This window comes from Tauraco erythrolophus, chromosome 2, assembly GCF_009769465.1.
Source record: "Tauraco erythrolophus isolate bTauEry1 chromosome 2, bTauEry1.pri, whole genome shotgun sequence".
In the NCBI taxonomy this organism is placed as follows: Eukaryota; Metazoa; Chordata; class Aves; order Musophagiformes; family Musophagidae; genus Tauraco; species Tauraco erythrolophus.
In genome coordinates, this window is record NC_141466.1 from 110018658 (window position 1) to 110031711 (window position 13054).

General features: G+C 40.3%; 2 protein-coding genes across 2 annotated transcripts in view; one reads left to right on the forward strand and one right to left on the reverse strand.

Moving 5' to 3' along the window:
- GPATCH2 (G-patch domain containing 2) overlaps positions 1 to 4726 on the reverse strand; it is a 125698-nt gene extending 120972 nt beyond the window's left edge. The window contains exon 1 of the mRNA XM_086629475.1: positions 4671 to 4726. Coding sequence (XP_086485601.1) covers positions 4671 to 4726 — 56 coding nt within the window. The remainder of the gene's footprint in view (positions 1 to 4670) is intronic.
- A 440-nt stretch (positions 4727 to 5166) lies between these two features.
- SPATA17 (spermatogenesis associated 17) overlaps positions 5167 to 13054 on the forward strand; it is a 103189-nt gene continuing 95301 nt past the window's right edge. The window contains exons 1-2 of the mRNA XM_086629486.1: positions 5167 to 5237; positions 11213 to 11302. Coding sequence (XP_086485612.1) covers positions 5170 to 5237; positions 11213 to 11302 — 158 coding nt within the window. The 5' untranslated portion in view covers positions 5167 to 5169. The remainder of the gene's footprint in view (positions 5238 to 11212; positions 11303 to 13054) is intronic.

A 13054-nucleotide genomic window follows, 5' to 3' on the forward strand; every position in this document is an offset into this window, starting at 1 on the left:
TAATCATCACTGCAGATGTTACTGTATCAAAAATATTTGCATTTGAAATAGACTGAAAAATAACTACAAGAAGTATTAAAGACATTACGAGTGAGTATCAACCACGTTCAGCAAGATGAGAAACTTCAAAGGGTGTAATAAGGAATGTAGAACAACATATTGAGGTACATAAAATATTGAGCTGAGCCATAGTTTAGCGTGACTCACATAAGGCTATAAAAATGCTGTTACAGCAACAGCCCACAGCTAGCAATAAACTGTAATGTCTTTACTAGGAGAACGTTCTACTTTACTGTAAGAAAACCTAGTTTGCCTACACTGACCTTTACATTTATCTGAAGCAATTTTAATGTAGTTCACCAAAGGCTGACCCATTTCCTCTCTAACCTGTACCAGAACAGACCATAAAAGTACTGTTGCAGGAAACTGTAACCGCTTTCACCTACTCCAAAACAGCTCACAGCTTGGGTTCAGCATTACTATTCGTATTGAAACTCCTAAAGAAAATAAAAGGCACTTGCTTTTTCAGTGAAAATCAAGTATCATTTCTGTTCACTTCCCACCTAAAGCATATAACAATGTAGAGCCCTGACTGATCACAAAATATTTAACACACACTTACACACTGATGGGAAAGCTAATTTAGTTGCATAACTTGTAAGGAGAGGCAATATCTTTTACCAAACCAACAGCTACATTTACATTTACTTTCCAGTTCTAAACCTTTTCCTGCTAAATAGATACGGCGTTTCCTGCAGCCAAAGTTATGCTGCCTCTGTGTCTCATCAGTGTTGAAAAGAACCAGGATTTTTGCTGCTTTCACAACCCACCTTGATCACAAACTAAGAGTACAAGAAAAAAAAAAAAATCAAGTAGTTCCTTGAACATTGGGATTATAAAACCTGACTTTATATAGTTTTTTCTCATACGGATTCTCTGACATCTCGTGACATGGTTGTACTCTCGGTGTACCTTTATTTTCAGACAGGTACTAACTGGCATCCTATTTCTCCACCTCAGAAGTTATTTTCACAAAGCCTTAGAAACATCAGTTTTGAGACCTCTGCTTTATTGATGAATGTGACTGAAATTTGGATTAAACAGGTGCAAGTATTTGAGAGGGTACAGCAGATAATAAATCTCACCACCTTGCCTGAAGAATTTACAGATTCAAAAAAAGAGAACCGTCATGGTTCTTGGGATACACAAATGGGGAAGCAAAATAGAGCAACACAACAGTTAAAAGTACTAAATAGCCAGCAAAAGACTACAGTAAATGAGGAAATAACTGATAAACCTCCGTCATGTAGAAGCTTATGGTATATATCAGAAACAGAAGTTGTGTCTAGATCATTTAAACTCGCCTGTCATCAAATGGCCATTACCAAGATTAGGACATGAAGCATCCAGCTCCACATCCATATCTATTTATGTCCTTAGGCATTGTCCACTAGATAATCAGGTACACAAAGCTACACAACAACCAAAATGCATTCTATCCTGTACCAACCATTGCTGGGGGGCATAGCAGCTAGCTATCGAGCTATGGAGAACCCTCCTACTCTTCCACTTCTGAGGATCCTGCCCAGTGCTTCCTATAAAGGCTAAGAGACAATGCACTGGCAACACACTCAGTAAATCCGACATATAGATCAAAGGAAATTAATAGAAATGTAATTTTCATATTATAAAGTTTAAAAATGTGACAGTGTCAGAACAGAAACTTGCAGAAATCAAATATCAGAAAACACAATTACTTTGAGTTTCATATAAACTAGTGTCAAGAGTTACAAGAATTGAGGACTCTTGAGGCAAGTCAAGTTACTATGTCGGAGTACATCTATATCTCAAAAGGAGAAAACAAAACCAAAATTCCAGGCTATTTCTCATTCTCAAGGTATGCCAACTTTCCTTTTTTGCAGTCAGTTATGAATGTATACGAATCAGTTTCACAAAATAAAAGTACAGGAGGAGTTTTAAAAAAATGAAAATTACTACACTTGCTGGAAATTTCTATGAACTCTTTCCTATATCAAACATACAGTTCCCACACATTTAACTGTAGACAATTACTAGCAACGTTTTATCCCTCCAATCACATACTACACATCAATTCTTGGTACCTACTCTGTATTTGAGAAACTTCTTTAGACAAGTTTTGGAACTTCCTTACACTTGCCCTATAAAATAAAAAGTTACTAGTATTTGAGGAATGATGAAATTTTACTAACTGATTACCCCTAAAAGATTAGGGCCAGACATACTTGCAATAAGTACATCTGACTTCTGTTCAACTGCTGCTTATCTAAGAAGGCACAACAACAAATACTATAAAGTCTACTCATACTTAGCAGCGAAGAAGTATTCAGTATAGAGCCATGGTATACTGTCAGAAAGATGCTGACATGAACTGCATTTAATAAGGCTCTAACACAAATGAAATGGTCAGCCAGAAATGAGATTTGGAGCAATTTATCATGAGGGGTAGCATTTCTTGCAATCCCATTGCTGTCATTTACTGATATGCTTGCCCTTTTCAGAAGTATGACTTCATTAATTAATTGCCAAGGTGGAGAATCACATGAACTGTCAAATGATGGTAATACACTACTATAGCACCAAAGTCACTATCAAAAGAATCAGAGTGCCCAGCAAGTACCCAAAATGCAAACTCTTTGTAAACTGTCACACGTATTCCCAATATAAATGAAAAAAATTCAGCTTCAGAGGAGTTTTACCACCCGAAGTGAGCACACTTACTCTGTGGCTGTTCTGAATTTACTCACTTCTTTAGCATCTCAGTGTTTTTAGAAACCAAAAGTTCTTGGTTTTCTACATCAAGTATTAAACATTGAAAAAAGCATTTGCCTGCATCTCGCTCAAGTGAGTTTCCTTTAACAGACAGCTTCGGAAAGAATTTATGTATAAGGATAAGAAAAGAGAGTGGCTCTGAGGAGTAGTCAGATTTTTAACAGATCTTCCTTCAGAACTGCTAAACTAACAGTCCTATAGATAAGACTTCAATAATTTTCTCTACACTGAATTCCTCTGGGCCGTGTATTTGCACAAACAAAATCATGACTGTCCGATGACGATTACAGAAGAACATACCAAATTCCCACACCTTGTTTGGTTGAACACTATTGTTAAGTCTCTGGAACTAAGTTACTTTATGTGGACATGAAATAATAACATTTAAAGACAAATGACAGGTTAAGTATACAACGAAACCTTTCTGAGTACTGATAAAAGCTCAAAGTGTCTTAGGCAATCTTCCTACTGCCTGCAGTATCAGTACTGAAATAAAAATACTTTTGCCACTAGAATATACTTAGTTCTCTGAAATTTTCTGAATTACATCAATAGAAGTAATGTTACATTTACAGCAGGCAAATTTGCATGCCTAGCAATACTGGCAAACTTCTAGTAAACACGTTATCTGGGCAAATAAAATCCCTCTTTGGAAGCTTTCTCATTTAGAAAAATGTAAAGAAGCCATGAAAATACCCACAGGAAAAAAGTAGTGGCATCAGCAGAAGTGGAAGAGGAAAGGAGTTTCCTATGCAATAAAACTAAGTGCAGAGCCTTTCTCTTCCTCTTCTTCCCCATCCCCAGAAAAAAAAACCCACAAAGAACAACATAAAAGAAAATCTATTTCAGATCTGGGAACTCTACCGGCAGGCGTCTTTGTACATAACATAGCCTGAAATTACCAACATTCAAGAAAAAAAAAAACAAACAAAACCCCACCACGCTCATCTCCACTTCCACTAATAAAAGTGAAATGAACTAGAAATTATACACATCAGTTGACATGCAACATATCACCAGATACCCAACATTTCATGAAGGAAATGAAATGCTTCCTAGCTCGTTGCCTGGGACATTTTGCGTCCATCAAGTCTCTCCACTACCACTCTTTATACTTTCACAGCCTATTAACAAAATTCACTTTTCCTCAAGTTCCCCTCTTCGCAGTTCTACAACAAAAACAATATAGCCTTTGGGGTCACTGTGCTAGTATTTGGAATTGCATAAAACACTAAATCTGTGAACTCTATTGCAGTAGAACTCCATGTACTTTCCTTGCTCATCAGGCAAAGCTGCACTTGTTGATTCTTGGTTTGCAACAAAGCAGCTTCCCAGCAGCAACCACACCGCCTGGTTGTTTCTGCGCCATACGCTGCAAAGGCCTGAAAGGAGAGTCTACCACAGACAGAAAAACCCCAAACCCACGCAAGAAACTGAAACAGCCTGTAACAAAAGCTTTGATTTATCGCCTGCCTGCTGTCCTTTTTTTCCAGCAACGAGGGGAAGTTTCTTCCTCCAGCCTACCCCTTACTTGCGAACGCGGCGAGTCGTTGCGACGTGCCGGGGCACCTGCGGGGCCTCCAGCGCCTCTGCCCCGGGAGGCTTTGAGCAGAGAGGAAAACACCGATCGCTCTCCCTTCCACGTAAGCGGCGGCGGGGCGCAGGCCAGGAAAGGCCCAGCAGCCCGCCGGGCAGCAGGGAGGGCCGGCCGGGGCGACGGCAGCACTTGCTCCCAAGTTTCCACGGCGCGGAGATGGCGCCTCCGATCCCCTCCCCCTAACACCGGCCCCGGCCCCGCGAAAGAGGAGGGGGCGGCGGAGATGTCCCCCCCGCGCCGCGCCGTCCGGGCCTGGGCTTACCAGCTCTGTCTCGCCGCCTGAGCTCGGGTCGGGGTAGGCTCAGCGACCCGGAACATGAACCCGGCGCCTCCCCCGGCCGCTCCCCGGGGAGGCTGGCGCCACTTCGCAGAGACTGGGCCGAGGGGAGACCGGGCAGGTACCAGCGGCGGGGACTGGCAAGCAAGAGCCGGGAGGGGAGGACGCGGACGACCAGCACTGCTCCTCAGTCCCCCATGTTGAGAGCCCGGAAGCAGCTGCGGCACCGAGAGGAAGTCGGGCGCGACCATTTCCCCTCTTCCCCTCCCTCTCCGAACCGCCGCCCGGGGACGCCGCATCACCTCCGGCCATCGCCGTCTTGGCGCCGCTTCTGTCCCTGTCCAGCTCGGCGGGGGTCCCGCTGCCGCCGGTGCCCTGCCGCTCCCTGCCGGCAGCGCTGCAGTGGGGAGCGCCTCCCCCGTGCCCGGACCGAATGGTACGGTCCCGTTGCCATGGTGGCGGCGTCGTGAGGGCGGGAGGGAGCATGGCCGCTCTGGCCCGGCTTCAGGAGAGGTTATGGGAGCTGCGGGAAGAGTATTTCCGTAGGAACAGGTAACCGGGTCGTGCCGGTGTTGGGCAAGGCGCACCTCCTCGTGCTGGGTTGGGGCTGGCGGAGCGGGCAGCCGCCGGTCTCTACCGGTAACGAGATGGCGGCACTCCCGCTGAATACGGTTTAGCTTCAAAACCCCTGCCGAGAGCACCCACCCCCTTCCCCCAAAATATTGCCAGAGTGATCTGAGCGATCTGCTGACGGCGGCACAGTTTCTTTAAGAGGTCCATTTACACACTGAAAACAGTCACTGTCCCGCTCTTCCCCGCCCCTTGCCGATTTTGAGGAAAAAGGAGCCTCTGGAAACTCCCGAGAAGCGCTGAGCCTCGCGAGCTCAGTCACCTCCCGCCCCGGGAACCGGCCCCCTCCCGCCCCGGGAGCCGCCCTCCCGCCTCCCGCCCGCGCTCCGGCCCCGCCGCTCTCCGCAGAGGTTTAGCGGTCCCGAACCACCGCAGGCGGGACTTGAGCCCCGGCCCTCCTGGGTCAAATCGGTAACTTTCATTGGATGTTTAGTTTATCTTCTGAAAGGCACCACTTTTTTTTTTTTTTAATTTTTTTTTATTAGTTAATTGACAGAGAACACCCCAGCTCCTGAGCGAGTTGATGTTTATTATCCACTCTGTTTAAAACTGAGCTTCGTTTCTAAATTAGATTGTGTGGCTGGAGTTTCTAGTACCTGGGACGTGTTTTGTCTTTTTCTACTAAGTTAAGGAGATGCTTATTCTACTACAGATCCGAAATGTCCCACGTAGAGAGTGACGGGCTGATCGATTGGATCACCTGTTGCTCTTCTCTTCCCCGAGTGGGACAGTTTGTGCTGCTGAGTTTCCTGACTGGTAAGATGGTGGTGGCCAACTTTTACCAGATCAGATTTTAGGAAATAAAATGTTTTAAGATCTGTGATAAATGAGTGAGTTCCAAACAGAACTCCAATTAAAGTTTACAATTTATTAGGCGAATAAAAGCAAGCAAACAGCGCTGGATGCGCCGGGAGTCTCCGCTCCACCAAGATGCACACCATATTGTTCCTATTTCTGGATTATATTTCTTTTACTAATACATATTCTTAATTATTTCTGAGAAGAGGTAGTCTTATTACAATGAGCTCAGAGAAGTCATCTCCATAGTCTCCACCCCTAACCCCGCCAGTTGCGCGTTCGCAGTGTCTCCTGGTGGTCGTGAGTAGGGGTCTCAGGGATGAAGGCTGTATGTCTTCCTCATGATGACTTTTTCACCACCCCAGAAAACTAGTGAAGTCATCATGACTCTGCCCTGCGAAGTCATCAGGACCATCCTTGTTCTCCATCTTGGCTCCTGCTTATCTTACACAAGGGTTATGCAACTTGCAGATACATGACTTAAGTAAGCTAACTTAAAAGTGGTTAAGCGAGATTAGAGATTAAGCGCATACAGGCCCCTAGGCCCCTCTTGTCTAACACCTTGCAACTGGCAGTAAAGCAAAAGAAGAAGAGAAAAAAAAAAAAACCAAAATGTTAGGTGGCTTTTGCAAGAAGTGAGAACTATATACATACCATTCTGCTTTCTCTAGGACTACGGTTATAGAAGAATGAACAGAATGGTTAAAGGTTTACATATACAGAGAAGGTCATATTTCACTGTGCGGCCCTAACATTGTTCTATATTGCCATGTATCAGGGGAACGCATTTCACAATTGGGGCTCGTGGTTAGCAGCATCATGAGGCATTTCGCAGGTTTACGTTTTTGCATTTCACAGAGATCTTAAACTAAGACAATCACTTATCTTGAATAAGCACACCCTACTCCTCGCCACCTATTTGCACATCCATCCATTGTCCCATATTGACACTAATCAAATGGACATATTTCACAGACCCATTTCGGTATTGCATAGGTTTGTCCTGTAAACCCTTATATGCAATTGCCTTGCTGTTGCTTTACGTGTAATGCTAATACTCAAACAGAAAAAAAAAAAAGGCAAAAAAAAGCATATTTAACACAGTGGTAGAGTGTTGGTTTTTTTTCTTTACTAATTAATGAATCATTTGTTTTGGAATCCAATTACGACATGATCGTCATGAATAACAAAGCTCCCAAACATCACTAAAAGTTGCATGGAGTTCAAGTCCTGCCTGCATAGAAAGTGTTGTGTTTTCCTGTTCTTTCCCTGAACTTTAGCTTGTACTCTTGTGGCTGTACACGCAGCAGTTCACTAAACAAGCATCAATTACAGAAGACTCTGCTTGTATTTCACATATTTCGGGTTAGAAAGAGCAGGCTGAGCCAGACATGGAAATCCTTTGGAGGGCAGCATGCTTGATGTTTGGGGATTTGTTTTTTGGCAGAGCTTTCCAAAAATGAATTGTTTCCCTTTTAAGAATAGGCTATAATCCATCAGCTTCTTGAAATGCAGAGTTTCAGCCGAGAATTTAAATGAGAGGCTTCAAACAGTCCAGCTTAGCAACTGAAGGGCTGATCAGTAATCTGATCTTTGTTCTTTAGAGTGAAAATCTTGGGCTACTTCAACATAGCTGTCAGCAAAATCATGAAACAAATCAGAGTATCTTGTTTACAGATTTTGTTAGATCCTTATTTAAATTTTAAACTTCACAAATAAGTTTTGGGTGTTTAAATGTGTCAAATTAGCAGTGGTTTTTGAAGTCTTTTTAAAGCATTTGGATTTTGAAGTCAGACAACAGCTTTAATCTCCCTTTCAGAACTATGTTTTATCTATATAATCATAGAATCATAGAATGGTTTGGCTTGGAAGGGACCTTAAAGATCTAGTTCCAACCCTCATGCCATGGACAAGGACACCTTCCCCAAAATCAGGTTGCTCAAAGCCTCATCCAACCTGGCCTTGAATACTTCTAGGGATGGGGCATCCACAACTTCTCTGGGCAACCCGTTCCAGTGCTTCACCACCCTCAGAGTGAAGAATTTCCTTATCTCTAAGCTAAATCTACCTTCTTTCAGTTTAAAGCCATTGCCCCTTGTCCTATCACTACATTCCCCTGTAAAAAGTCCCTCTCCAGCTTTCTTGTAGGCCCCCTTTGGGTACTGGAAGGCTACTAGAAGGTCTTCCTGGAGCCTTCTCTTCTCCACACTGAACAACCCCAACTCTTTCATGTAACAGATTTGCTAAAATTGCCAAATCTGGAATGCCATGAGCACATGAGTCAGTGTAATCTATGCAGTCACTCTTCATCCACAATTAATTTGAGGGCATTTGGATAAAAATACATGATGCTGTAAAAAAAAACTGGTTACAAAGTCAGTATTCTGCTGTGAAATACCAGATTCCTCCAAAGATCAGCCTTTTTAGCATCCAGTAAAGTCTTGGAGAAGTATCTGTGACTCTAAAAGCTGAATTCAAACAGTATGACAACTATGCAATCTGATTAGAAGGGTAGACACCAGCTTTAGCAACTTATACCTTAAACCACTTCTTCTGCTGGCAGGGCCAGTTTAAAGTGTTTGTGGAACTATACTGCAAGAAAAACAAGTCTGTTGGTCTGCTTCAATAAACTTTACAAGGCCTACTAAACCGACTTGGCCAGGCAAGACAGAATGACAACTAAAAAACCTAACAGGGAATAATAGAGGAGAAATTTTTGGCTCATCCAGAAGCAAACTGTTGCCTTTGCCAAGTCAATAGGACTGGTTTTGGAGCCCATCACCTCTGACATGGCCAGTCCCACATCTCCTCCATTTCCAGGCTGTAATTGTGGCTGCCTGCCCAGGGCCAAATCACTCATGCCCTTTTAATCAAAATCATTTACTTCTAGGTAAAACTATTCTGGATGTGTCTACTTCCTAAGAAGCTGCACAAGAAAGGAACAAGAAAGCTATCTGGCATAAATGCCAGCTTAGATATTAACTTACTTTGTGGTCTTAGGTTAAAAAGTCTATTTTCCACAGTTTCCAGGTACCGGACAGGTCTGATACATGTCAGATGATGAAAATTTGTGCCCACTTAATGTGATTTGAGAGCACATGTTGCACCAGATGATATAAAATAAATGGAGCTAATGCTTCTTGATCTCTGATAGTAAATCTGGGTTTCATTTTTGAAGAAGTATAATGAGGATAATCCTAATTTATCAGATAAAAATTAATCTTGTTGGTGTTTACTGAAGCAATTAATATTGACACAACACTTTCTTAGGAGAGCTAACTAATATCAACTAGTTAAAAAAACTAATTAACAGTAACCTAATTGTTCTTTTGTGGCAGATGTAACAGATTAAACTATTTGTTAAATATGTTCCTAACAAAAATGTGAAAGAAAAAAAAATCATGAAAATTAAAATATTATTTTAGGTTCAAAGACTTGACAGTTATTGACATTTTGAAACAAACAAATAAAAAAATAAATAAAAGCTAGAGGTGATCTCATAGCTGAGTTCTACACCTCAGCATTGAAACTCATCATAGTAATGATTTCTTCCTGAACCCAAGGAAAAGTCTCTTCCAGATTCATATATTTCCTTAATCTCTCTTAGAGTCATGATTTTCCTTACATGACTTTTAGCTTTGTCACAAATACTGTTCTCCTAATAGACAAAGTCACAGAAACAAGGCAAGGACTATGTCTTTGAACTATTTTCTGACTTTCTGATGAGGTCTTTTTACTTGTGTTTCTTTCCCACTTGTGTACCTGCCTTTTCCTTGTACTGTGTCATTTGACACAAAGCTTTGACAGCTAATAGTTCCTGAAAATCTCCTTGAAGTCACCAATTCTCCATCTACATCTCTCTTGCATCTTCAGCTCCCTCACAAGCATCTATCTAGACAACCTTTATTCTCCTGTAACTTAAAAAAAAGTTCTTAATCTTTTTCTGTATCCTCCCTTTTTCATTAATTCCTCTAGCCTCTATATTAATCAATGCTGCAATCCTAGCATATTTTCTAATTCATTTGTTTCCTTTTGTTCCCTCCTTGCCTGTCTGCAGCACATGCCAATATGCTGCCAGTTTTGTTTCTACATTATCTCCAAAATCTGTCTTTTAATTCCCATTGTGAAAAGTCCTGTCAAGACTCAATAAACTGTTGCATTGACTACTATAATTCCATGTAAAAGATTCCCGTGGTCGTCCCTTGGGAATCTATCCAAATTGCTAACAACATTTGATTCTACTTCCCAACTTCTTTTAAGCCATGCTAAGGTTTCTTACCCTGGTATTCCAGGCCTTTTAAAGTTTGGAAATTTCCAGATCTAGTTTCTTTTCTATGCTTTCGTTGTTCTAACTCAAAATAGTTTTATCACACATTTCTATCTCACTTTCCTTCAGTCACATCTTCTTCTTTTTCATATTTCTTCTCTTTAAATTCCTTCCTAAGAAACTATCTAAAAGGTCAAAGTTCTGTACTTTCACCCTGTGAGATCAGCTCTTATTCATTAAAAAAATCTACAGGCAAGGAGTGTATCTGTCTCTGCTATTGATGCTATCACTGTTCAGGTAATAAACAAATAAAATATTTTGTATCAGTCATAAAGCAATATATTCGAACTAGATCTCACCCTTAATATATGCTTCTTAATTATTCAATCGATAATTTACCATTATAAGATTGACCATCATTGATTCATTTAATAATCATGTAGATATACAGTTTTATGCATAGCTACAGGTTTTTTTGTTATAGTTCAGGCCTAATTATAATTAAAGCATTATCCATATATTTCACATGCAATAGAAGAAGTTCATGACATGCTAACATGGATATTCAGCATAGTATGGGAATAAGAAGTACACTCTCCCAAACCTTACATCATCTACAAATAGTGATGCTCTTTGTCTTTGTTATCTTCATAATATGCAACTAATGTAGATTATATTATTCTGCACTATAATTTAACTATGTAGCATTAAAAAGTGAAAAACCTGGTGAAAACAATGACAAACTGCATCAGTGAGACATATTTAGAAGAATTTTTCCGCTTGGGTACTAAATTACCTTGCTGACAAGTATTGCTACTTTTTATATTATCAGATCTGTAGATGAAGACAGACAAATAAAATACAAAGCTGCTGTCAAAATCCAGAGCTGGTTTCGAGGATGCAGAGTCCGAGCCTATCTGAGGTAGTATATTAAGTCTCTTTTAATCTGTATTTAAATCTTGATTTTTTTCAGCAAAACTTCTGATGGTGTTATTTAATTTTAATAAAATGGAAGCATTGGGGAAAAAAAACCCAAGCCTTGTTATTCTCCTTCTGAATAGAGTTAAATATGTTTTGTCACTGTAAGAAATAATAATTTTTTGTTTTCAGAACTGAATAAAATTAAAATGGCATGATGCTAATAAGTAGCATGGAAATAACCCAACTTAAGAATAGGTACATAATATCATTTATAAAAAAGATGTCCCTCAGATATGCCATTTGCAGAGACTTTTCTTATCTCTGTTACTGTGGGCATTACAGAAAAAAAATGCCTAATGAGTGTATGGTAGCTGGACTCTGTATTGTAGAAAATTAAGTTCTACTGATGGATTTGACCAGGTAATTTTTTTTTTTTAAATCTCTCTTTACATAATTTTCTCCATTTATAAAACAGAGATAATGTACAATTACTTTGTTCTGTAAAATGCCATATCGATACAGATATACATTTTTGGAAACACTATGGTTGGTCCCTTCTCTCAGGAGACCCTCCTCCATTTTTTATGATCATAACACCAATTGGTCAAACTCTCATGCTTGAACTTCTGTGTCTTCATAAAACTTAAGGCTGTGAGGGAGAGGGATTGTTACATCTTCTAGCTTGACCTCTTGCCTGTTGCAAGTCATTATGTATCATCCAGACACATTATATCAAGCCTAAAGAATTATTAGGTTAAATAACATTAATCACTTAATGACCAATATTTCCCTCATACAAAGATCAGCTACAGTCATTATGTGTGCTTGTTAAAAAAAGCTCCCGTAATCTGTTTTCTGTTGCTGGTTCAAGTGTGTTGTCACAGGATGCACACGAGTAACAACAGCATGCTGCAAAAGAAAGTGAAAACTCAAGCTTCTTTGCCAATCTATCCTGTAGGAAAATGCTCTTCCAAATGCACATTTCTGTTTAGTAATGACCAATGTAAGAAGACCTAAAGAAGAACTAAATTAGCTGAACATAGAAGAGGATTTTCTCTGCAACTGTGTACAGAGTGATCCTGCTCAGTGTCCTCTTTCCAAAGATGGATGTGGTGTCTGACTTAGGAGCACAGGCTCAATATAGCCAGTTGCCAGTGTTCTGAATTACCCTCTCGTTTAAGTCCTTCAGATTACCTGCTGGAAAAGACTGCCTCCACTGAGTGACTCTAGCTGTACTGCAAGGCTTCTACATTTGATGTCTAGAGTTACGTGGTATGAATGCTCCCCTATACAGCTTTTTCTAGGCAGTCCCAAAGTAATGATTGCATTATTTTCTGCAAAATTGATGTGAGACATCAATTACGGAATTTTTAATGGCATAATAAAGTGTCAATAGTAAGGGCAGAGTAAAGATTTACTTACTATTAAAATTTCAACTATCTGTGGGCTTTGTAAAATATTTAAAAATTGTAAAGCTGTGGAAAAGTTGCACGTTACTGAAAAAATTCTCAACCAGTCAGATACGTTGGTTAAAATCATTAATGAAAATACAATCATCTATCACACAAATTACATTTGTAACTCTATTTCGTTAAACTTTTGTAATGATAACTGAAATAGTATATAGGTAAGTTTGCAGTAACCCAATTTTTACAAAATCAAAGTATATGTATAGGTATAAATTTATGTATGTATTGGTTTATAGGTGTGTACATGTGTGCAAATGTATATATGCATACCCGTATATGTATAA